The sequence below is a fragment of the Nerophis lumbriciformis genome, linkage group LG05 (genome assembly GCF_033978685.3).
Source record: "Nerophis lumbriciformis linkage group LG05, RoL_Nlum_v2.1, whole genome shotgun sequence".
NCBI lineage: Eukaryota > Metazoa > Chordata > Actinopteri > Syngnathiformes > Syngnathidae > Nerophis > Nerophis lumbriciformis.
In genome coordinates this window covers 22017326-22043875 of record NC_084552.2, presented here as the reverse complement: position 1 = coordinate 22043875, position 26550 = coordinate 22017326, and the positions used below count along the sequence as shown (strand labels likewise).

Below are 26550 nucleotides of genomic sequence, written 5' to 3'. Positions count from 1 at the left end.
TATTTTCTCTAAGTGCACATTAAAAAAAGAATTTGTGGAACATCATTAGTAATTTTTCCTAAATAAGATTAATTTTAGAATTTTGATGACATGTTTTAAATAGGTTAAAATCCAATCTGCACTTTGTTAGAATATATAACAAATTGGACCAAGCTATATTTCTAACAAAGACAAATCATTATTTCTTCTAGATTTTCCAGAACAAAAATTTTAAAAGAAATTCAAAAGACTTTGAAATAAGATTTACATTTGATTCTACAGATTTTCTAGATTTGCCAGAATAATTTTTTTGAATTTTAATCATAATTAGTTTGAAGAAATATTTCACAAATATTCCTCGTCGAAAAAACAGAAGCTAAAATGAAGAATTAAATTAAAATGTATTTATTATTCTTTACAATGAAAGAACTTAATTTACTTGAACATTGATTTAAATTATCAGGAAAGAAGAGGAAGGAATTTAAAAGGAAAAAAGGTATGTGTTTAAAAATCTTAAAATCATTTTTAAAGTTGTATTTTTTGTATAAAATTGTCTTTCTGAAAGTTATAAGAAGCAAAGTAAAAAAAAAAAGAATTTATTTAAAGAAGTGAAGACCAAGTCTTTAAAATATTTTCTTGGATTTTCAAATTCTATTTGAGTTTTGTCTCTCTTAGAATTAAAAATGGCGAGCAAAGCGAGACCAGCTTGCTAGTAAATAAATACAATTTAAAAAAATAGAGGCAGCTCACTGGTAAGTGCTGCTATTTGAGCTATTTTTAGAACAGGCCAGCGGGCGACTCATCTGGTCCTTACGGGCGACCTGGTGCCCGCGGGCACCGCGTTGGTGACCCCTGGTCTAGTATGTCCGAGCGAGTGACAGACTTCCAAGGTCAGAGCTTCTACAAGCTCCGCCGAGCTTGCCTGCGCCGCGGCGTTCTCTTCAAGGACCCCGTCTTCCCCGCCGCCGCCCAGTCGCTCTTCTACAAGAGGGCGCCCCCGCCAGGTGTGACCTGGAAGAGGCCCCAGGTAAAAATCTGGGATCGCTTCACGAGCGCTATACCTGCAGGTTGTCAACTCCCCGTCTGTCCGTCTCAGGAGATCTGCAAGGACCCGCGTCTGTTTGTGGACGGCATCAGCACCCGTGACCTGCACCAAGGCAGTCTGGGTAACTGCTGGATGGTGGCAGCCATTTCCTGTTTGGCCTCCGAGCCCACCCTGTGGAAAAAGGTAGCTTCCCTGGATTATTGTCTTCCTCAGTGTGATAGCTTCTACTCCTAGGTCATCCCAGACCACACGGACCAGGAGTGGAACCCGAAGCGCCAGGACCTGTACGCAGGGATCTTTCATTTCCGCTTCTGGCGCTTTGGTCGCTGGTTGGATGTGGTTGTGGACGACCGGCTGCCTGTCAGCGGTGACGGCATGCTCCTCTTCTGCCGTTCAGCCACACCCAGAGAGTTTTGGAGCGCCCTGTTGGAGAAGGCCTACGCCAAGTTAGTCATTGCGGTGTGACCTCCATGCAGACCTTCTATTGGCTGTCTCACTGCTGGCGTCCTTGCAGGCTTAATGGCTGCTATGAGGCCTTGGAGGGAGGAAACACTGCAGAGGCCCTCATTGACTTCACTGGAGGGGTTTCAGAGCCTCTCAGCCTGGATCGGGGGACCCTTAGTCGGCACGGCGACGAGAGAAAGGCTCTCTTCCAGATGCTGGCTAAGGCCCACGAACACAAAGCTCTCATTACAAGTTCTATACGGGTATGTCCATCCTCTGACAAATCATCAATCTTCGCCCTGTCCGAGCAGAAGAGCGCCAGCAAGTTCATACATTCTGTTGTTGTCAGCCAGCTGAAGGCGAGACGGTGGAGTCTGTGTTGGACTGCGGCCTCGTGCGAGGACACGCCTACGGGGTGACGGCGGTGAGGAAAGTGTGGCGTGGGGAGAAGCTCCTGAAGGCCACCGGAACGTGCCGACTCTTTTTGGCGCGCATGAGGAACCCGTGGGGAACCACAGACTGGACAGGTGCTTGGAGTCAGCGGTGAGTGGAATCACTGTACTGTCGGGAATAACAGCTTTGCTGATGTTAAATGGACAGTTTTACAGTTCACCCGTACTTCCCTTCTTTTACAACCTTGGGCTTATTTTCATAAAATCATAAGAGCAGGCAGCTGCTCGTTGGATTTGATGCGATAAAACCCTAAACTTTTTTACAGGGGATCCCTGGGTATTCACAATTCAGCATTTGTGGCCCCGCACTTTTGTACATTTCGTATAAAAAAACTGTAGCTAAATATAATAATAATATATATAATATACATCCATCCATCCATTTTCTACCACTTGTCCCTATCGGGGTCGCGGGGGGTGCTGGAGCCTATCTCAGCTGCATTTGGGCGGAAGGCGGTGTACACCCTGGACAAGTCACCACCTCATCACAGGGCCAACACAGACAACATTCACACTCACATTCACACACTAGGGCCAATTTAGTGTTGCCAATCAACCTATCCCCAGGTGCATGTCTTTGGAGGTGGGAGGAAGCCGGAGTACCCGGAAGGAACCCACATCTTGACCGGGAGAACATGCAAACTCCACACAGAAAGACCCCGAGCCCGGGGATCGAACCCAAGACCTTAATAGTTTATAAATTCATACGAATAACCTTCAGCCTTGATATCATGCTATTCCATCAGTTCTCCTATCTCAGGGGTCGGCAACCCGCGGCTCCGGAGCCGCATGCGGCTCGTTGATCACTCTGATGCGGCTCAGCTGCATACTTGCCGACCCCCCCGATTTTCCCGGGAGACTTCCGGATTTCAGTGCCTCTCGCAGAAAACTCTCGGGATTAATATTCTCCGATTTTCACCCTTACAATAATAATAAGGACGTGCCATGATGGTACAGCATTTAGCGCCCTCTACAATCTGTATTAACAGCGTGCCAGCCCAGCCTCTTGTTATATGCATCTTATGCTTGCACTCGTAAGTGACAGCAAGGCATACTTGGTCAACAGCCACACAGGTTACACTGACGGTGGCCATATAAAACAACTTTAACACTCTTACTAATAATGCGCCACACTTTGAACCAAAACCAAACAGCCAAGCGCCATTCATATAAAACCCGCTTATAAAACCCGCGGGCCGCACTAACATTCAATTTTCATATTAAGGTGTGGGCCGCGTGTCTGAGACCCTTGGTTTATACATAGCACAAAGCAAAAAAACAAACTTTGTATGCAGTGTTATTTCATTTTAAATTTCAAAAGATTTTTGTGGCTCCCATTGTTTTCTTTAATTTGTGAAACTGGTCAAAATGGCTCTTTGACTGGTAAAGGTTGCCGACCTCTGTCCTGTCCTATCTCAATCATCCTTCATCATCATTCTTTACAAACACAGAAACATTGTATAATTCAAAATGCCTTTAGTAAGTGACTGAGGCATATTACTGGGTTTAAACCTGGATAAAGCTCCCGCAACGAGGCACCAGCATGCGCTACGCCAACTTTATTGGCTCTGTGAATACTGTCCGGATGCTCTGTAACTTTTCGGACATTTGTGTAAACTTGAAAGAGGTCAGTAGGAATATGTATTGAATTTGGGAAGCCACCTTTTGGCGGGCCTAACAAAACCAGCCGGCGGGCCAAATTTGGCCGTGGAGCCCCCTTTTGTGACACTTGGTTTAGTGTTTCACTGTAGCATGATCTGCTTAGCACCCAGTTTGTAAAACTTGTAGCTCATCCTCCGTATATTCAGGCTCAAAAATATACAATTGTTGATCATTATTTGTACCAAAGTACAGTAGTCGTAGTTGGCTCTCATGAATGCCATGATTACTATGTTGATTGTAAATGATAGGCAAAATTCCAAAACAAGAGCGGTTCCCCTTTAATGTCAGCAAATGTATTGAAACTTGCTGGACCTTTTTTGGATTTAACAAAGTTTTTATGGGTTTAGTTTTTTCGGTGCCCCTGTATACTGTATAACCACAGTGAAAAATAAATGAACAGGCTTAAAGCGCAAAATGTCCTGTTAACATGACATTTACTGCAAATGTCATGTTTATCCAGTTCTGTTTGGGTTATTTAGCTGCAAGTATTTACCTAAAGCAGGAGTTGGCAACCCAAAATGTAGAAAGAGCCATATTGGACCAAATATAAAAAAATAAAAATCTGTCTGGAGCCGCAAAAAATGAAAAGCCTTATATAAGTGCTATAATGAAGGCAACACATGTTGTGTCTATATTAGCTATATTAGCCTACTGTCAAAATGACTTTAAAAGTCTTATATAAGTGTTATAATGAAGGCAACACATGATGTAAGTGTTATAAATTCCCTCTGTCAGTGATTAAGATAGAAGATAAAGTTCCCTAGTTAATGTTAATTGTTGAATATAATTGACTATATTATTGCTCACGTAAACAAGTTACTAATGTAGTCATGCACCTTTAAGTTGAGTTTTTTTGAGTCAGGCAGTTTACCGGGCAGCTATGTTTACCTCTCGGGGTCCTTCGGGCAATGTGTTGAACAGTGCGTATGTTGGAGTGTGCTTAGCTGCTGCTGCTACAAAGTCACATATAAAGAAGTTGAAACGTAAAACGGTGTCCTTATTCCCTAACCGGAGTACGCTCACGGTGAAGAGTCCCAGCACAACAACAACATCAATTTATCCATATAGTTCTTCAATATTGGTCCTTCGAGCCGGATTGCTTCACTCGCGACGGAGAAATGGACACCGCGCTAACAACAGCGGCAGACGGCGGCGCACTCGGAGCAAGACAGCGACAGCTTCCAACTCGTCTAGAAAGCTACCAGGTTAGCCTTCCACAGTCCCTCATTCCTCACGGTGCCCGCGCGCAGGACCGAGGAGAGAGCGTCGGCGCCCAGCGGCTGCAGTCACTCAGCCTACAGACCGAGTCTGTGTGTATGGAGGATCAGCCGCACGGAGCGCACGCTAACCCCGATCGTCCATTATCGCCGGGAGCGGCCGACAAGGTGAGCGAGTGGAACATGGCGATACATGCTAGAGACTTGCCCAGCCAGCTAACATGCCATATGAGCCATCCATCGGCGGCACACGCGGGGCGGAGCTATCAAAGCAGGCAGGGTTCTCCTGTTCTGCGGCCACCAGCTATTCTCAATATGAGCGTCCCAACATATCAATCACCCTGGCTAAGCTGTCCAGGAGTTCACAGCACCCCTCTGTCACAGCCATCCAGCCTCCATCTTGGATCATCTAGGCTGCTTCAGCATGAGCCACACCTGTCTACACTGCCACATACCACCTCTACACCACTAAAGCTTCAAGCAGCGATGACTCCTACACCAGGTAGTAGACAGGAGAACTACACACTGACGCAGTCTCTGCCTTCAACTGTGACATCTGCATGGGCACCGTCTCCCCTCACTACGCTGAACGTTTCTATGCTGCAGCCTACACCTCAAGCTTCACAAGCAGTGAGTTATGCCAGCCCACAGACATCAGTTACATCAGGCTACCCGTCTAACCAGCCTACCACAGTAATGATTAACAATGTACAGGAAAGAGTGCCACCAGCTGCACAACTGCAATACCTGCCCATGCAGAAAACACCAGTAAATCTAGCACCAGTGCAGCAATACACCCCACTCCCGTCCGCACAGCCAGTGTGGCAATACACCCCACTCCCGTCTGCACAGCCCGTGCAGCAACACGCTCCACTGTTTGCACAACCAGCCTATCAACCCCCCCAGATAGCAACAGCGCCATATTCTGCACCACAGCTACCTGTTGCGGCTGGCACTCAGCCAGTTATCAATCCATCGCCCTACAGCGCTGCCACTCCCCTGGGGACTGTCTATCATCCTCCATCAACCATCGCTACACAGCCATTATACCAGTCACCACTGCCACCGCAAAACCAACAGCTGCAACTCTACCAGCCTGTGTCTCCGCCGTCAACTCAGCCAGCATATCAACTGGTGTCCCCCCCTGCTGGTTTCACTCTGCAACAGCCCCCATCAGCTCAACAGGTTCAGTACAGCCCCCAGTCTCAGTATACACCACTGCAGGTACCGTACACTACCCAGTCCCCCAGACAGCCTGTTCCAATACCTGAACTACCTAAGTTGGTGCATGACAGTGAGAGAGAGTTTGCTGACTTAAAAATGGCGTTAGATCACCTGCTCAATCCACACACTGAACTTTCTGAACATTACAAATACCGTGTGCTTATGGAACACTTGGTCCTGGATGAAGCCAAGCTAATAGCTCAGTCACATAGACATTATGTACAGCCCTACACTGCCGCCATGCAGGCTTTGCAGAGACAGTACGGGCAACCACATCAGTTGGCACAAAGTGAGATTGCAGACATCCTGAACTCTCCTGATCTCAAATCAGGAGACCCTAAATCTTTCCAGAGCTTCGCCCTCAACGTTGACTTGCTGGTGGGAATGCTAACCTCATTGGAAGGGCCTAATGGGATGGAAGTGATGTCTACTGGCCATGTTGACCGGCTACTTAGCAAACTCCCTAGACACATGAGAGACAACTTTGTGGAGCATCTGCAGGTTCAGGGGCGCCTTAGCACCAGCAGCCTAAATCCATACAACCTCAGAGACCTCGCAGAGTGGCTCAAGGTGAAGGCAGAAGCTCAGAGACTGTCCGCAAAAATGGCACAGCGCCATCGAGCTGAAGGAGCACAGCCTGCCAATCGAGACAGACCTGTCCCTACTCCCCGGCCTCGGACTCGGCCTGTTTCTGTGTATCACGGTGCAGACCAGCCCAAATCAGCCGAAACGACTCGGCCAGCAGCTAAGCAACAAAGGTTTAAAAGGATGTGTCTCTTCTGCAAGAGTACAGAGCACTACTTGTCGCAGTGTCCAGATATTATTCAACGCTCAACACAGGAAATCGAGAAGTGGATAACAGGCGGAAAGCGCTGTCGTAACTGTGGCCGTACTAACCACGATGAAGAGAGCTGCACGTTAAAGAAACCTTGCAGTGAGTGTCAGGAGATCCACCTGAGAGTGCTGCATGACATCACCAGGCCGGGCCCCCAAATCTTCCTCATCACACCCAAAGACTGCACCTCAGCGGCTAACTCGATGCAGGGAGGGAAAGTATACCTCAAGGTGGTGCCAATCATCATCAGTCATGGGACCAGATCACTGCAGACCTATGCAATCCTCGATGATGGAGCTGAACGCACTATAATACTCCCGGCTGCAGTTCGAGACCTGAAGCTCAGAGGCAGAGCAGAGTCCCTCACCCTGCGGACTGTTCGTCAGGATGTGGTTCACCTCACTGGAGCATCAGTCGACTTTCATGTAGCTTCTCCAGCATCACCATCACAGCAGCATTTGGTTGAGAGGGCCTACACAGCAGGTCGACTTACCCTGACAGAGCAATCTTATCCAATAGCAGCGCTCCAGAGACGCTACCGCTACCTGAGAGGATTACAACTGCAGAGCTTTAATAAGGTGCAACCACTGCTGCTCCTTGGTGCAGATTACACTCACCTGATCACTGCTACGGAACCTGTGAGGTTTGGCCCAAAGGGAGGACCCGTGGCTATCCATACAGCACTCGGCTGGACACTCCAAGGCCCAGATGGTTCACAGTCCCCCGCTGCATCATGCTACTACACCGCCTTCAAGCCTACACCAGATGACATCTACCAACAAGTCGAACGCCTCTGGCAGCTTGATGTGCTCCCATTCCGTAGCGAGCGGCTAGCAGTGCGGTCTCGCCTGGACCAGGAAGCGGTGAGCGTCTTGGAAGCACGCACTAAGAGAGTGAAGGTTGGTGACACACTTCGCTACACTACACCCCTGCTCCGGGTAAAAGGCGCACCACCACTAAAAGCAGATGTTGAAGCAGTGATGCCAAAGCTACGCAGCACAGAGAGACGACTGCTTAAAGACACTGTCAAAGCTAAAATATACGAAGCAGAGATCCAGAAGCTTATAGATGGTGGGTGTGTCACAAAGCTCCAGGAGGGAGAGGGAAACCGCTCCAGTGAGTCATGGTTCATACCTCATCACCTCGTCCATCACAATGGCAAACATCGCCTTGTCTTTGACTGCTCCTTTAATCATGGTGGTCTCTCTCTCAACGAGCAGCTTCTCCCAGGTCCAACCCTCGGCCCATCTCTCATCGGGGTCCTCCTGCGGTTCCGCCAGCACGCTGTCGCCATCAGTGGAGATATCCGAGCCATGTTCCACCAAGTTCGGCTTCTACCGGAGGACCAGCCGTTGCTGAGGTTTGTTTGGAGAAACCTGCAAAGGCAGAAACAGCCTGACGTATACCAATGGCAGGTGTTGCCATTTGGTACCACGAGCAGCCCGTGTTGTGCAACATTTGCTCTGCAAAAACATGTTAAAGAATGTGCTGCAGGAAATGAAGACGTCCTGCAGTCCATCGAACAGTCTTTCTACGTGGACAACTGTCTGCAGAGCCTGTCAACGACTGAGTCAGCCAAGCTCCTGGTGGACAAGATGCGACAATGTCTGGCCTCAGGAGGATTTGAGATTCGACAGTGGGCAAGTAACTTCTCATGTGTTGTCTCCCACTTGCCTTCCAGTGCCCAATCTGAACGTACAGAGCTGTGGCTGGCCGAGAAGAGCAACGATCCACAGGAGCCGGCCCTTGGTCTGCGGTGGTATTGTCCATCTGATCGGCTCGGTTTCAAGCCAAAGCCTCCAGAGAGTGAGACCCCTACTATGCGGTACATCTATAAGGTACTCGCCCGCCAGTATGATCCGATCGGGATCATTATCCCGTACACTACACGGGCCAAGATTCTTGTCCAGAGACTGTGGGCAAAGAAGAGGAGCTGGGACGACCCGAATCTCCCTCCTGACATCCTCCAGGCCTGGTCCAGCTGGGAGAGAGAACTCCCCGAGCTGGCCAACATCTCCCTCCCTCGAACCTATGCACCATTGGAGCTTGCTACTGACACCACAGAGTACACTCTCCACGTCTTCTGTGACTCCTCTGAGCAAGCCTACGGGTCAGTGGCATATCTCACCACAAGAACTAATGACACTGTCTATGTCTCATTTGTGATGGCAAGGTCTAGAGTGGCCCCAAAACGCCAGCAGTCAATGCCACGGTTGGAGCTCTGTGCCGCGCTGACAGGAGCCCAGCTGTCCTCCCTCCTTCACAAAGAGCTCACCTTGTGTATTGCCCAGACCTTCTTATGGACTGACTCCACAACAGTTCTCACCTGGCTGACATCTCAGTCGTGCAGGTTCAAGGTTTTCGTGGGAACAAGGGTTTCTGAGATCCAGGAGCTGACTGCCTCACACACCTGGAGGTATGTGGATACAGCTAACAATCCGGCCGACGATCTCACCCGTGGCAAGACGTTAGCTGAGCTGGCTGCGCCAAATCGTTGGATCCAGGGACCAGCATTCCTTCGCCGTCCACCGGATGAATGGCCATCATGTCCTAGCATCACAGAGCCAGAGGACCGTGGTGAGTTAAAACACAGTGTTTTTTGTGCTCTCACACAGACCAGCCCACCACCCAAGATACCAGATCTCACCCGATTCAGCAGCTGGAGAGAGTTGGTCAAGGCTACGCAACAGTCTCTTCATGGGGCGGCAGCTGACCCTGCTTCACCTCTGTGTGACCTAAGAGATGCTGAAGTCCACCTGCTCAAAACCAGCCAAGCAGACGGCTTCTCTGAAGAAATCAGATGCCTCAGAGCAGGCAAGCATGTACCACCCAGCAGCAGGCTGAGTACGCTCGCCCCAGAATTAGACCCTACATTGGGTCTTATACGGGTTGGAGGACGCCTGCGCCGTTTAGACAGCTCTAGCCCCACTGACATTCACCCAATACTGTTGGATCCCCGTCATGCAGTCACCACACTCCTCATTAAAGAGATGGATGCTCAGCTACACCACCCTGGACCTGATAGGGTGTTTGCAGAGATGAGGCGCTACTACTGGGTTCTGCGAGGAAGGCAGGCTATCAAGAAGTATCAGAGAGCTTGCACTGGTTGCATGAAGTGGAGAGGGAAGCCAGTGGTGCCGAGGATGGCAGACCTGCCCTCAGCCCGTCTGCGGCTGCTCAAACCTCCATTCTTCTCAACAGGCGTGGACTGCTTTGGACCGTACATGGTCAAGGCTGGGAGGCGAAGTGAAAAGCGCTGGGGGATCATTTTCAAATGTCTCACGACGAGATGTATACATCTGGATCTACTCACCAGCCTCGACACAGATGCTTTCCTCCTCGCACTGAGACGGTTCATCGCACGGAGAGGCACTCCCTTTGAGGTCCTCTCTGACCAAGGGACTAACTTCCGAGGGGGAGATAAGGAGCTGAAGGAGGCATTTGCAGCAATGGAGTCACAGTTGCAGGAGCGGCTTGCAGAAAAACAGATTAAGTTTCGTCTTAACCCGCCAGCATCTCCCCACTTTGGTGGTGTCTGGGAGCGTGAGATCCAATCAGTCAAGAAATCCCTACAAGTGGTCATAGGTGCACAAGTGCTCCAAGCAGAGGTTCTGCTCACACTCCTCATCGAAGTGGAAGGCATCCTCAATGCCAAGCCTTTAGGATACGTATCCTCGGATGTGGCCGATCCAGACCCAGTGACGCCCAGCATGTTGTTGATGGGGCGGCAGGATGCCTCTCTTCCACAAGTTACCTATGCCCCTGACACCCTCCCCAGGAGGCGCTGGCGTCATTGCCAGATGATGGCCGACCACTTCTGGACACAGTTTATCAGGAACTACTTGCCCTCTCTTCAAACCCGCCAGAGATGGCGCCAACACACAGATCATCTCCCCCTGGACACAGTTGTGATGATTGTTGATCCTCAGCTTCCACGTGCTCACTGGCCAATGGGGAGGGTGGTAAAGTTGAATGCAAGTGATGATGGATGTATACGGACTGCTGAAGTCAAAGTTGGCAAGAAGACTTACCTGAGACCAGTTGCTCGGCTGGTCCAGCTGTCAGCTCTTCCTGAAGATAATCCTGGTTAAAGGATTGCTGTGGGAATTTATGTTTGTTTCAAAATTGCCATGCTATTTAGGGGGCGGCTGTTATAAATTCCCTCTGTCAGTGATTAAGATAGAAGATAAAGTTCCCTAGTTAATGTTAATTGTTGAATATAATTGACTATATTATTGCTCACGTAAACAAGTTACTAATGTAGTCATGCACCTTTAAGTTGAGTTTTTTTGAGTCAGGCAGTTTACCGGGCAGCTATGTTTACCTCTCGGGGTCCTTCGGGCAATGTGTTGAACAGTGCGTATGTTGGAGTGTGCTTAGCTGCTGCTGCTACAAAGTCACATATAAAGAAGTTGAAACGTAAAACGGTGTCCTTATTCTCTAACCGGAGTACGCTCACGGGTGAAGAGTCCCAGCACAACAACAACATCAATTTATCCATATAGTTCTTCAATAGTAAGTGTCTATATTCGCTATATTAGCCTACTATCAAAGGCTGGCACACGTTGACAGAAATGTTGTATTCTAATTTTTATTCTACACATTTTTGCAACATTGGAAATCATGGGTAAAATGGAGGCTTCTCACAGGATAAGATAACTTCTGTAAATTACTGTCTTAGAATGGCCAAAGGTGTAGTAGATGTGTGTATCCAAGTTTAAGGAAACGGCAAGCTGTCTTCTTTTAATGGATTTATTACAATATTTGCAAGTTGGGTAACATCTGCTGTGGTCTGGAACAACATGGCACACAAAAAACTATGAGAAATGCAACCAATAGTACATACAGATAATGTGTCATGAGACATGCACATATAAATTACATACTGTTATGTATGCTGGAAGGAGTTGACGGCACAGGCACAAGGGGGCAATATTGCTCTATGTATTTATTATATATATATAAATAATATAATATAATAAATAAAGAATAATATAATTAATTAAACAAAGGAATGGAGTATGACAAAACCCAAAGGGTGTATGGTGTAAGACTATGTGTAGGAATTAACTGCTGAATGTTACCAGAGTGATGAGTGAGGAGGAACAAGGCATGTAGGCAGTCCGTGGGGCAGGCAGATGGTCATAATGATGAGGCATAATGATGACCAAATATGCCTGATAAGCACTCCAGCAAATCAATAAACTCAACAAAGCTTACTTTTGTGCATTCACGCGCAGCATAAAATGTTTGGTAGACAAAATGAGACAAAGAAGGAGTGAGGAGGAACAAGGCATGTAGGCAGTCCGTGGGGCAGGCAGATGGTCAGGGCGAATGGCGAGGCGTAGGAGATCCGTGTCCAAGCGGGGGTCGAGGATCGAAGAGGCAGTCCGGAAAGCAGAGAAAACTATGGCTGACGAGACGCTCAGCTTGTCGACGCGGGGACAAGGCAGACTGCTGGGGAGGACGACAAGGAAGAAAAAATGAAACACGGAGGGGAAAACGCAGAGAGAGAGCGAGAACATAAAGCTGGGTAGTCGGCTTACGGTACACGATAGAAGATTAAGTTCCGGCGAGGATCCTTGAGTCCGCTGGTCTATATACAGCTCGTATTCATCAATCCCAGGTGTGTTGATTGCTGATCGCCCACAGCCTTGCCGGCATGTGGGCGTGATGCGGCAAGCGCGAGCAGGGGCGTGTCTCGGCACGCTGCCAATGGAGGTGCTGGCAGACCCAGCTGCCGGAGAAAAGCGGGTTAGAGCCCACGCCGTGACAAATACACAGAGGACATCCATCCATCCATCCATCCATTTTCTACCGCTTATTCCCTTCGGGGTCACGGGGGGCGCTGGAGCCTATCTCAGCTACAATCGGGCGGAAGGCGGGGTACACCCTGGACAAGTCGCCACCTCATTGCAGGGCCAACACAGATAGACAGACAACATTCACACTCACATTCACACACTAGGGCCAATTTAGTGTTGCCAATCAACCTATCCCCAGGTGCATGTCTTTGGAGGTGGGAGGAAGCCTGAGTCCCCGGAGGGAACCCACGCAGTCACGGGGAGAACATGCAAACTCCACACAGAAAGATCCCGAGCCCGGGATTGAACCCAGGACTACTCAGGACCTTCGTATTGTGAGGCAGACGCACTAACCCCTCTTCCACCGTGCTGCCCACACAGAGGACATGAGTGAAGGAAATTAAATGAGCTCAAATATACCTACAAATGAGGCATAATGATGACCAAACATGCCTGATAAGCACTCCAGCAAATCAATAAACTCAACAAAGCTTACTTTTGTGCATTCACGCACAGCATAAAACGTTTGGTAGACAAAATGAGACAAAGAAGGAGTGGCATATAGTGACATGTACACAAACTATGTTGAGTTCAAGGTTCGCTGAAATTAGTAGGACAAAACAATGCTTGCCAAATACTTTCATCAGTGAAGCAATGTATAACATGTGGGATTTCTTACAATTAGGAAGGTATGTATCATGTTTGTTCTCCTACAGAAAATATATTGAAACAAAAAGTAGTTTTTTTTCACCATCTTTTTCCATTTTCACACATCTCTGAAAGAGGTCCAGGGAGCCACTAGGGCGGAACTAAAGAGCCGCGGGTTGCTGACCCCTGACCTAAAGGAATACAAGTGTAAACAAACATTTCTGGTGGCCTATTAATTAACATTTTATTAAGTAACAATTGTAAATCGTTGTCGATTATCTTGTATAATCGAATTGGGTCGACTATGTCACTGTCCTTGCAGGTCGCAGGAGTGGCAGCAGATGAGCCGTGCAGAGAGGGAGAAGATCGGACTTGTAGTTCGAGACGTTGGCGAGTTCTGGTAGCTAGACATGTTTTATTGCACTTGAAATGTAGACTGTGACAAAGTGTAGCACTATAATTTAAGAAGACTGTCTCAATATGTACTACAGACTTGTCAAATGTAAGTGTATTTATATTATTCACACGTGAATAATGCTGAATAATAGACTGTATTTATATTATTCACATGTGAATGATGCTGTATAATAGACTGTATTTATATTATTCACATGTAAAAAATACCTGAGTGTTTATTGTTTATTGTGAGCGAACTGTGGTGCTGAATTTCCCCCAGGGATCATTGAAGTACTTTCTTTTATATCTGCACCTTATTGATTTTTTATCTTGCACTACCATGAGCTAATGCAACGAAATTTCGTTCTTATCTGTACTGTAAAGTTCAAATTTGAATGACAATAAAAAGGAAGTCTAAGTCTAAGTCTATTCTATTCTATAGACATGAGTTAGCATGTTTGTGTAGTACACCTATTTGTCCACTTGGGAGTGCTGTAGTGTTTTGATAAGAAGCATTTTCTGAATCCTCTCTTGGCTTCAGGATGGACTTTGAGGACTTCTGTCGTTATTTCACGGATGTGGTAGTGTGCCGCCTGGTGGAGAGAACTCTCCTGTGGCCGAGGGCCCACTGGAGAGAGGTGCGCTGTTACGGGGAGTGGTCGCCGGCGCTGTCCTCCACCAACCAGCCTCCATCGGCTGTCTGCATGTTAAGCCGAAGGAAGGAAAACCAGGTTGAGGAGCCATGGGGGAACAAAAGGCACCTCAAACAAGTGTCAAAGTATCAATCAAAGTATGCGGAAGAGCTAAACAGAGGCCGGGAGGTCCACGTGGACAAGAGGAGCAGGTGTGGAGGATGCATCAACCACAAGGACACGTTCCTCCACAATCCACAGGTAAACAAACCAGGAATCTTCTGAAAAGAACCATGAGCTTGAAGCCTCTTCCTCCTCTAGTTCATGTTTGACGTGCAAGACCACGAGGAAGAGGTGCTCATGTGTCTGCAACAGGAGGACCAGAGAATACGCCGGAAGGACGGAGGAGGCGACAACCTGCCAATCGGATTCGAAGTCCTAAAGGTGAGAGGCTGTGGTTGACCACAAGGCACCTACTCAGTGGCCTAGTGGTTAGAGCAGTGGTTCTTAACCTTGTTGGAGGTACCGAACCCCACCAGTTTCAAATGTCCGTTCACCGAATCCTTCTTTAGTGAAAAATATTATTATATATATATTTTTTTAATTCATGACAAAGTTATATGTTTTTTTACTGGTGCACAAAATGAACCGTGCATGAACATCACCTTGTTCCAAGAACAAAACCAACACAGTGCATAAACTCACAACAAATTACTGTCAGGTTCAAACACCGAACTATCTATTACACAAGACAAGAAGAAGGAATCAAGCAGAGACAGAGTTGAATGTTACTCATGAGGAGAGACGTATTGGGCTGCACACTCAGTTACAGTTTCACCCTACGCTCTAAGGTACAGTCCCACGTGCACCTCTATTTATTCGGGAGGTCCCTAGTTAACATCACTGAGACTGCTTCTGAAGGGAGGGGGAATGCAAGCAGCCCCAGTAGACACAACACATGATTATTCAGAATGGAAATGTGCTGACACTCGTGATTTCGGCCTGGCTCTGTTTCTTCTGCGTTGAGGTACTCGATGTCCATCCTTGGCTGTCAGCAGGCAGGGTCTGGAAACAAACTGCTGACACGAGACAACTCGGAAAGCAAGATTACAAGTTGTGCCTTTGCAACTTCAGCACAATTGATAACAACTATAGCAATGGCCTTTAAGCATAAGAGTTGTGTGATAACTTAAGTTTTTATTTACACGATGAGTCGGGTGTGTCTTGACCTTCGTCGAACCCCTAAGACCGACTCACCGAACCCATAGGGTTCGATCAAACCCAGGTTAAGAACCACTGGGTTAGAGTGTCCACCCTGATATCGGTAGGTTGTGAGTTCAAACCCCGGCCGAGTCATACCAAAGACTATAAAAATGGGACCCATTACCTCCCTGCTTGTCACTCAGCATCAAGGGTTGGAATTGGGGGTTAAATCACTAAAAATGATTCCCGGGCGCGGCACCGCTGCTGCTCACTGCTCCCCTCACCTCCTGGGAGGTGAACAAGGGGGATGGGTCAAATGCAGAGGACAAATTTCACCACACCTAGTGTGTGTGACTATCATTGGTACTTTAACTTTAACTTAACGGTATAGCACGGTTGGTAGAGTGGCCGTGCCAGCAACTTGAGGGTTCCAGGTTCGATCCCCGCTTCCGCCATCCTAGTCCCTGCCGTTGTGTCCTTGGGCAAGACACTTTACCCACCTGCTCCCAGTGCCAGCCACACTGGTTTAAATGTAACTTAGATATTGGGTGTCACTATGTAAAAGCGCTTTGAGTCACTAGAGAAAAGCGCTATATAAATATAATTCACTTCACTTTAACCTTCATGGAGAGCAGAGACTTTTCATGTCTTTTGTCTGTGCCCAGGTGGAGGTGAACCGCAGCAGCCGAGTGCAGCGTGTCGTGGAGCAGGCGGCCAGCTCCGTCTACATGGACTCCCGCAGCATCACGCTGAAGGCCACCCTGGCACCGGGTCGCTACGTGGTGCTGCCCACCACCTTCCAGCCAGGGGCCACCGGACACTTCCTTGTGCGTCTCTTCTCCCATTCCCATGTCCAACTCAGGTGTGGACACATTTTACCCAATTGTAGTATTGATCACATACTTTTCTGAAGCGTGTTGTCCAAACCAGTCCAGCCTTGATGCTGGATTTTAGACTTTTTGTGAGCCTTACTTTGTGTCTGTAGCTTTAATGCTAATTAGCTGTTTTTGTCTACACCTGTATCCAAGAAGCGCTATGGCGCTCTTTAGCCACTTTTGTGATGTACTGTACATTGTAAGGTTGTACTATAGGTACTAGTATAGTACCGCGATAGTAATGAATCATACAAACCCCGTTTCCATATGAGTTGGGAAATTGTGTTGGATGTAAATATAAACAGAATAAAATCATTTTCAACCCATATTCAGTTGAATATGCTACAAAGACAACATATTTGATGTTCAGACTGATAAACATTTTTTTTTTGCAAATAATCATTAACTTTAGAATTTGATGCCAGCAACACATGACAAAGAAGTTGGGAAAGGTGGCAATAAATACTGATAAAGTTGAGGAATGCTCATCAAACACTTATTTGGAACATCCCACAGGTGAACAGGCAAATTGGGAACAGGTGGGTGCCATGATTGGGTATAAAAGTAGATTCCATGAAATGCTCAGTCATTCACAAACAAGGATGGGGCGAGGGTCACCACTTTGTCAACAAATGCGTGAGCAAATTGTTGAACAGTTTAAGAAAAACCTTTCTCAACCAGCTATTGCAAGGAATTTAGGGATTTCACCATCTACGGTCCGTAATATCATCAAAGGGTTCAGAGAATCTGGAGAAATCACTGCACGTAAGCAGCTAAGCCCGTGACCTTCGATCCCTCAGGCTGTACTGCATCAACAAACGACATCAGTGTGTAAAGGATATCACCACATGGGCTCAGGAACACTTCAGAAACCCACTGTCAGTAACTACAGTTGTTCGCTACATCTGTAAGTGCAAGTTAAAACTCTCCTATGCAAGGCGCAAACTGTTTATCAACAACACCCAGAAACGCCGTCGGCTTCGCTTGGCCTGAGATCATCTAAGATGGACTGATACAATGTGGAAAAGTGTTCTGTGGTCTGACGAGTCCACATTTCAAATTGTTTTTGGAAACTATGGACGTCGTGTCCTTCGGACCAAAAAGGAAAAGAACCATCCGGATTGTTATAGGCGCAAAGTGGAAAAGCCAGCATGTGTGATGGTATGGGGGTGTATTAGTGCCCAAGACATGGGTAACTTACACATCTGTGAAGGCACCATTAATGCTGAAAGGTACATACAGGTTTTGGAGCAACATATGTTGCCATCCAAGCAACGTTACCATGGGCGCCCCTGCTTATTTCAGCAAGACAATGCCAGGCCACTTGTTACATCAACGTGGCTTCATAGTAAAAGAGTGCGAGTACTAGACTGGCCTGCCTGTAGTCAAGACCTGTCTCCCATTGAAAATGTGTGGCGCATTATGAAGCCTAAAATACCACAACGGAGACCCCCGGACTGTTGAACAACTTAAGCTGTACATCAAGCAAGAATGGGAAAGAATTCCACCTGAGAAGCTTAAAAAATGTGTCTCCTCAGTTCCCAAACGTCAACTGAGTGTTGTTAAAAGGAAAGGCCATGTAACACAGTGGTGAACATGCCCTTTCCCAACTACTTTGGCACATGTTGCAGCCATGAAATTCTAAGTTATTTATTATTTGCACAAAAAAAAAAAAAGTTTATGAGTTTGAACGTCAAATATGTTGTCTTTGTAGTGCATTCAATTGAATATGGGTTGAAAAGGATTTGCAAATCATTGTATTCCGTTTATATTTACATCTAACACAATTTCCCAACTCATATGGAAACGGGGTTTGTATTTGGTACTATACCGCCTCTAAAAAGTACGGGTCCTACGCTCCCCCGTCGTGTCATTGCTGGTTTTACGAGCAGACGAGCATGTTCGGCAGCGCACAATCACAGAGTACTTACAAGCAGACACAGTGTGTAGACAGAAAAGGGAGAACGGACGCATTTTGGCTTAAAAACTAACAAGAAAGGTGAAGTTATAACACTAAAACGTCCTCAGGAAGAGGTGCTTTAAGACATGGCTAGCTAGTTAGCGGCTAATGTCCATCCGCAATCGGCAGTGTTGTAGCTACTAAATTACTAATCCTTGTCTCCATGGCGACAAATGAAGTGAGTTTTTTACAAGTATTATCCCTGCAGGACGAGGAATAGCTAAATATGCTTCACTACACACCGTAGCTCAACGACGTCAAAATGTAAACAAACACCATGGGTGGATCTACACCTGACATCCACTGTAATGATACCAAGTACAGGAGCGTATCTAGTCGATACTACTATGATTACGTCGATATTTTTTTGGCATCACATCTTTTTCTCTTGTTGTTTTAAAATGTATATTATGCTTATAAACACAGGAAATATATCCCTGGACACATGAGGACTTTGAATATGACTAATGTATGACTTGATATCGGATTGATACCCACATTTGTGGTATCATACAAAATTAATGTAAAGCATCAAACAACAGAAGAATAAGTGATTACCGTATTTTCCGCACTATAAGGCGCACCTAAAAACCACAATTTTTCTCAAAAGCTGACAGTGCGCCTAATAACCCGGTGCGCTTTATTACGATTCATTTTCATAAAGTTTCGGTCTCGCAACTTCGGTAAACAGCCGCCATCTTTTTTCCCGGTAGAACAGGAAGCGCTTCTTCTTCTACGCAAGCAACCGCCAAGGAAAGCACCCGCCCCCATAGAACAGGAAGCGCTTCACCCGCCCCCATAGAACAGGAAGCGCTTCACCCGCCCCCGGAAGAAGAAGAAAAAACGCGCGGATATCACCGTACGTTTCATTTCCTGTTTACATCTGTAAAGACCACAAAATGGCTCCTACTACGCGACAAGGATCCGGATCATAAAAAGACGCAATCTCTCCATCCGCACACGGATTACTACCGTATTTCACAGCAACTGATATTCCTGTGAACTGCACTGTGGAACGGGAGCACGTACGGTGAATATTCGCACCACAGGGAATGAGGAGTCATCCTTCACTGTGGTTCTAGCTTGCCATGCTAACTTCCACCCATCCAAAAGAGACCTTTCCAGCCGGCGTCATCATAAAAGCTAACTCGAAGGGATGGATGGATGAAGAAAAGATGAGCGAGTGGTTAAGGGAAGTTTACGCGAAGAGGCCGGGTGGCTTTTTTCACACAGCTCCGAAGGCGAACACACCTTCACTAAGACGGGCAGATAGCGCCGGTCGACATACGCCAACATCTGCCAGTGGATCGTAAATGCCTGGGCAGATAGTTTCGGTCACAACTGTGGTCCGAGCTTTCCGGAAGGCAGGATTCACAGAACTGCTGCACAACAACAGCGACACTGACTCCCGATGACTTCTACGAGACGGAACCGGCCATTTTTGGATCCCACGCTTGCGCAACTTTTCAATTCGGACACCGAAGACGAAGAATTCGAAGGATTTACGAATGAAGAATAACTTCAGAAGGTGAGCGCTATGTTTATTTTGTGTGTTGTGACATTAACGTTCGAGCAACATTATGTTGCTATTTATTGCTCTACACCATTTTGAATTTTACTATGTTTGTGATTGCACATTTGCGTACATTTTGGGACAGAGTTGTTAGAACGCTGGTTTTCAATATATTATTAAAGTTTGACTGAACTATCTGACTGTTTTTTTGACATTCACTTTAGCGCAGCGTTTTTTTGACATTCACTTTAGCGCAGCGTAGGCGCGGCTTTTAGTCCGGGGCGGCTTATTGGTGGACAAAATTATGAAATATGTAATTCATAGAAGGTGCGGCTAATAATCCGGTGCGCCTTATAGTGCGGAAAATACGGTATTACATTGTAACAGAAGTGTAGATAGAACATGGTAAAAGAGAAAGGAAGCATATATTAACAGTAAATGAACAAGTAGATTAATAATTTTTACAGTTTGTCCCTCATAATGTTGACAAAATGATAGAATGGAAAATGACACAATATGTTACTGCATATGTCAGCAGACTAATTAGGAGCCTTTGTTTGCTTACTTACTACTAAAAGACAAGTTGTCTCGTAAGTTCAATATTTTATTTAAGGACAAACTTGCAATAAGAAACATATGTTTAATGTACCCTAAGATTTTTTGTTAAAATAAAGCCTATAATGCCATTTTTCGTGGTCCCTGTTATTTAAAAAAGTATCGAAAAGTACCAAAAAGTAACGAAATACAATTTGGTACCAGTACCGGTACCAAAATATTGGTATCGGGTAGGGATGTCCGATAATGTCTTTTTGCCGATATTCCGATATTGTCCAACTCTTTAATTACCGATACCGATATCAACTGATACCGATATATACAGTCCTGGAATTAACACATTATTATGCCTAATTTGGACAACCAGGTATGGTGACGATAAGGTCCTTTAAAAAAAAAAAAATAATAAGATAAATAAATTAAAAACATTTTCTTGAATAAAAAAAGAAAGTAAAACAATATAAAAACAGTTACATAGAAACTAGTAATTTATGAAAATGAGTAAAATTAACTGTTAAAGGTTAGTACTATTAGTGGACCAGCAGCACGCACAATCATGTGTGCTTACGGACTGTATCCCTTGCAGACTGTATTGATATATATTGATATATAATGTAGGAACCAAAATATTAATAACAGAAAGAAACAACCCTTTTGTGTGAATGAGTGTAAATGGGGGAGGGAGGTTTTTTGGGTTGGTGCACAATTGTAAGTGTATCTTGTGTTTTTTATGTTGGTTTAATAAAAAATAAAAAAATGTATATAAAAAAAACGATACCGATTAATAAAAAAAAACAATACCGATAATTTCCGATATTACATTTTAGAGCATTTATCGGCAGATAATATCAGCAGGCCGATATTATCGGACATATCTAGTATCGGGACAACACTACTACATTGTAACTCTTTTCTAATCCATCAAAAACAAAGTAGCATTCAGGAGTGGGACAGGAGAACGCAAACGTTTGCATTAACACTAGCATAGCGACGTGAGCTTACGCTAACGTTATAGTCACATTTTGACATTAACATTATGCTAGGTTATCCCATGTGTTTACTGAGCTTGCCGTTCACCCGTCATGGGGACGGCGTGGCGCTGACGGTTCCCGGTTCGATCCCCACCTTCTACCAACCTCGTCACGTCCGTTGTGTCCTTGAGCAAGACACTTCACCCTTGCTCCTGATGGGTCCTGGTTAGGGCCTTGCATGGCAGCTACCGCCATCAGTGTGTGAACGTGCGTGTGAATGGGTAAATGTGGAAATAGTGTCAAAGCGCTTTGAGTACCTTGAAGGTAGAAAAGCACTATACGAGTATAACCCATTTACCATATTTGGGAACATCTTTTTTTCTTTGTGTGTATTTAGGGAACTGAAGGATGACTTACCGTCTCCGTCCTTGTTCCAGTGTCTTTTACCTCAGCCCACCGTGGTGACCACGGTCCACCTCCAGAGGGCGACAGTACTTTCCCCCCCTAAACAGACAGGTGGCTCCTCCCACAACCTGAATTGTTCTTTTCCAAACAACTTGTATGTGAAAACATAACCTGCCGAGGTCTCTAAGTTCCTTTCGTCTCGCAGTTCCAGATGTTTACGCCATCATTCGATGTGAGAGCGCCGCCATCAGGACTCGGGTGTTCAAGGCTGAAGGAAACCCAGAATTCAACCTGAGGAGCATCTTTTACAGGAGATACCCTGATGCTCACATCTCAGTCGAGGTTTGACGCCTTCCTGAGCCCTAGCACCAGAACTATTCAACTGTGTTCAGTTCAAATCTTGGGAGTCAAACATTTTGCAGTAAATTCTTCAAACACTAGACTGCTCCTGTTCTATAGAAAAACTTGGACCACTGCAAACACGTTGGCAGATCCTTGTATTGACATTTTAACCTTGCTAGTAAACATAGAACACCAGGGTCCAAAGTTGTGATTTACAAAACCCAAAACCGGTGAAGTTGGCACATTGTGTAAAAAGCTCATCAAAGATGGACTGATGCAAAGTGGAAAAGTGTTGACAAGTCCACATTTCAATTTTTTTTTTTGAAAACTGTGGACGTGAGCAAATTGTCCAACAGTTTAGGAACAACATTTCTCAACCAGCTATTGCAAGGAATTCAGGGATTTTACCATCTACTGTCCGTAATATCATCAAAGGGTTCAGAGAATCTGGAGAAATCACTGCACGTAAGCAGCTAAGACCGTGACCTTCGATCCCTCAGGCTGTACTGCATCAACAAGCGACATCAGTGTGTAAAGGATATCACCACATGGGCTCAGGAACACTTCAGAAACCCACTGTCAGTAACTACAGTTGGTCGCTACATCTGTAAGTGCAAGTTAAGACTCTCCTATGCAAGATGAAAACCATTTATCAACAACACCCAGACACGCTGTCGGCTTCGCTGGGCCTGAGCTCATCTAAGATGGACTGATACAAAGTGGAAAAGTGTTCTGTGGTCTGACGAGTCCACATTTCAAATTGTGTTTGAAAACCATGGACGTTGTGTCCTCCAGAACAAAGAAGAAAAGAACCATCCGCATTGTTATAGGCGCAAAGTTCAAAATCCAACATTTGTGATGGTATGGGGGTGTATTAGTGCCCAAGGCATGGGTAACTTACACATCTGTGAAGGCACCATTAATGCTGAAAGGTACATACAGGTTTTAGAGCAACACATGTTGCCATCCAAGCAACGTTATCAGGGACGCCCCTGCTTATTTCAGCAAGACAATGCCAAGCCATGTGTTACAACAGCGTGGCTTCATAGTAAAAGAGTGCGGGTACTAGACTGGCCTGTCTGTAGTCTAGACCTGTCTCCAATTAAAAATGTGTGGCACATTATGAAGTCTAAAATACCACAACTGAGACCCCCGGACTGTTGAACAACTTAAGCTGTACATCAAGCAAGAATGGGAAAGAATTCCACCTGAAAAGCTTCAAAAATTGGTCTCCTCAGTTCCCAAACGTTTACTGAGTGTTGTTAAAAGAAAAGGCCATGTAACACAGTGGTAAAAATGCCCCCGTGCCAACTTTTTTGCAATGTGTTGCTACCATTAATTTCTAAGTTAATGATTATTTGCCAAAAAAAAAAAAAAGTTTCTCAGTTTGAACATTATATGCAGTATATTCAATTGAATATAAGTTGAAAAGGATTTGCAAATCTTTGTATTCTGCTTTTATTTACCATTTACACAACGTGCCAACTTCACTTTTTGTACAACACTGAGGTGTTCCTCAGGGCACCCCTTTAAGTCCTGTCCTTTTTGGAAGGTTATTTTTGTGTTGCTCTAGCTTGTTTACTTCAAACGCAGTCAGTAGTCATTAGTTCAAGTTAGTTGCACCAGCGTTGTTCCTCGGCGTTTCATTTTAGGTCTGCGAGTACAGTTCAAACAAGTTGTAAGAGACTCACATGTTTGCAGCAGATTCTTAAAAACACAAGAGTGCTGCTGTAAAGATGATCTTTGAAAAGAGAAGCGCGCTATTGTAACGCTGACAAAATAAAAGGACCGAAATGAAGTGTGTCCTGTAGAGGTCTTACACCAGGGGTGTCAAAGTCAAGGCGCATGGGCCAAATCCGGCCCGCAAATGAATGATCTATGGCCCCCGCGATGATATTTGACTAGTATTAGAACCAGCCCGCAGGCCACAGCCGCCTGCTGCTGTATTCCACGCACCAATACTTCATCAGTGTTGGCGCTAAGAATTTTCAAAACGGGGTCCCAGGGACCCCATCAAGTCATAAAAATGGGGTCCCACAGTAAACTTTTTGGGGTACCACTTTTTTGTAACCGTTTTGAGAACAAAAGATAAATGTATGCATTATCCTGTTATATCTCACATTCTACATTGTGTTTTGGAAAAAGGTTGTCATTCAAAAGAAAACACATTTGTATGCATATGTGAATTTATTCAGTTCTAAACATTCATTCACTTTCTTCTATCCTTCCTTTGTTTTTTAAATATTTTTGTTGTAATATTTTCAGAATGTGTTTGTTCTATTTTTGGCCAAAATAAGACAAAATAAACAATTAGGGATGTCCCATAATGGCTTTTTTGCCGATATCCGATATTCCGATATTGTCCAACTCTTAATTACCGATACCGATATCAACCGATACCGATATATACAGTCGTGGAATTAACACATTATTATGCCTAATTTGGACAACCAGGTATGGTGAAGATAAGGTCCTTTTAAACAAAAATTATTAAATAAAATAAGATAGATAAATTTAAAAAAAATATTTGAATAAAAAAGAAAGTAAAACAATATAAAAACGGTTACATAGAAACTAGTAGTTAATGAAAATGAGTAAAATTAACTGTTAAAGGTTAGTACTATTAGTGGACCAGCAGCACGCACAATCATGTGTGCTTACGGACTGTATCCCTTGCAGACTGTATTGATATATATTGATATATAAGGTAGGAACCAGAATATTAATAACAGAAAGAAACAACCCTTTTGTGTGAATGAGTGTGAATGAGTGTAAATGGGGGAGGGAGGTTTTTTGGGTTGGTGCACTAATTATAAGTGTATCTTGTGTTTTTTATGTTGATTTAATTAAAAAAACAAAAAACAAAAAAAACGATACCGATAATAAAAAAAACGATACCGATAATTTCCGATGTTACATTTTAAAGCATTTATCAGACATCCTTAGAAACAATCTGAAGTTGTCTTTATTTTTTTGTTTTAATGCCATGATTTTAATAGTCCGGCCCGCGTGTGCACACTTTGTCCTCCATGCGGCCCCTGAGCTAAAATGAGTTTGACACACCTGCCTTACACTATCAGCACACACACCAGCTAAAGTGTGGGTTTCCTTGGGCCCATCCATCCATCCATTTTCTACCGCTTGTCCCTTTTGGGGTCGCGGGGGTTGCTGGAGCCTATCTCAGCTGCCTTCGGGCGGAAGGCGGGGTACACGTACCCTGGACAAGTCGCCACCTCATCGCAGGGCCTACACAGATAGACAAACAACATTCACACTCACATTCACACACTAGGTTTCCTTGGGCAACTACTGTACTTCCCCCTTCATTTACATACTGTAGTTTTGCGTAAATGTCATGTACTTCCCGTACTGCACAATGGTGGCGATATCCACACTTGAGCAGGCCAGTCAGGTATTTTACCCCACATCTCTCATTTTGCAAATATTGACAAGTGTGTCTCCGTGTGTGTGTTTGTGTGTGTACAGTTGTGGAGCAGAGGCTTGCTGTGGGACTCCATCCTCGGCCGGGCCAGGGTCCACCCAGCCGAGACCGAGAAGAGCCGAGACCACGTGATGGAGTTACAAGGTGACCGGTCGGGCTCAGGGGGCCGCGTGTGTGTGGAGACATCTTCCAGCGTCTGCTTAACAGACTTGTAATGGTTACCGTAGCAACTGGCACATTTGGGAACATTTCCATGTAAATCCCAAAATATTAAAAATATGCCAACATTAATCAATGTAACTTTTTTGTTTTGACACCGGCCATCTATTGTTATTGTTTTATTTATTTGTATTTATTTCCATCATTTCTTAGAATTTGTATTTATTTGTATCTTTTTTTTTTTTGCTGCAGCTGTTACATATATTGTAATATTGTATATGGTAATTTTTATTTGTTATATATTGTATATATTATATACAAATATAATATAATAATATAATATATCAGTATATATTATATACTGTATATATAAAATGTAAATATTACATATATGTTATATTTTATATTGCTACTCTGGTACATTTTTGTCTACTTTATATCTGCATTATCCTTTCCATCCTTACCCTTTCTATCCTTTGTAACTGAGCTACTGTGTGGAACAATTTCCTTTGTGGATCAATAAAGTTTGTCTAAGTCCAAGTCTAAGGAGTGACAAATAATAATACAAATAATAACACTATACTGTCCAATACTTTAAAAAGGACACATGACAGTTACACTGTTATAAACAAAGTCCATCATGATCAACAAAAATGAAGATAATTTAATGTTCTGTATAAATATTTGACACCATGTTGATACTTCTTTTAGACACACATGCTGTTCCAACACACTCAGCAGGCTTGTGTTGACCTTTGCCCCTGATTTGGTTTTTTTCCATTTTGAC

General features: G+C 45.0%; 1 protein-coding gene across 1 annotated transcript; it reads left to right on the top strand.

Moving 5' to 3' along the window:
- The first annotated feature begins 841 nt into the window (after positions 1–841).
- LOC133606782 (calpain-5) lies at positions 842–25879 on the top strand. Its single transcript, XM_061961106.1, has 12 exons — positions 842–1006; positions 1076–1207; positions 1259–1470; positions 1539–1731; positions 1818–2011; positions 13633–13710; positions 14248–14599; positions 14660–14782; positions 16207–16403; positions 21813–21931; positions 22026–22162; positions 25649–25879. Exons 1-12 carry the CDS (start codon positions 842–844, stop codon positions 25817–25819), a joined length of 2073 nt encoding a protein of 690 aa, XP_061817090.1. The 3' UTR covers positions 25820–25879.
- Positions 25880–26550: the final 671 nt, after the last annotated feature.

Coding starts and splice junctions, on each gene's coding strand:
- LOC133606782 (XM_061961106.1), top strand. CDS start 842: ATGTCCGAGCGAGTGACAGACTTCCAAGGTCAGAGCTTCTACAAGCTC. Junction 13,711..14,247: donor CGAGACGTTGGCGAGTTCTG/GTAGCTAGACAT, acceptor TCTTGGCTTCAG/GATGGACTTTGAGGACTTCT. Junction 14,600..14,659: donor CGTTCCTCCACAATCCACAG/GTAAACAAACCA, acceptor TTCCTCCTCTAG/TTCATGTTTGACGTGCAAGA.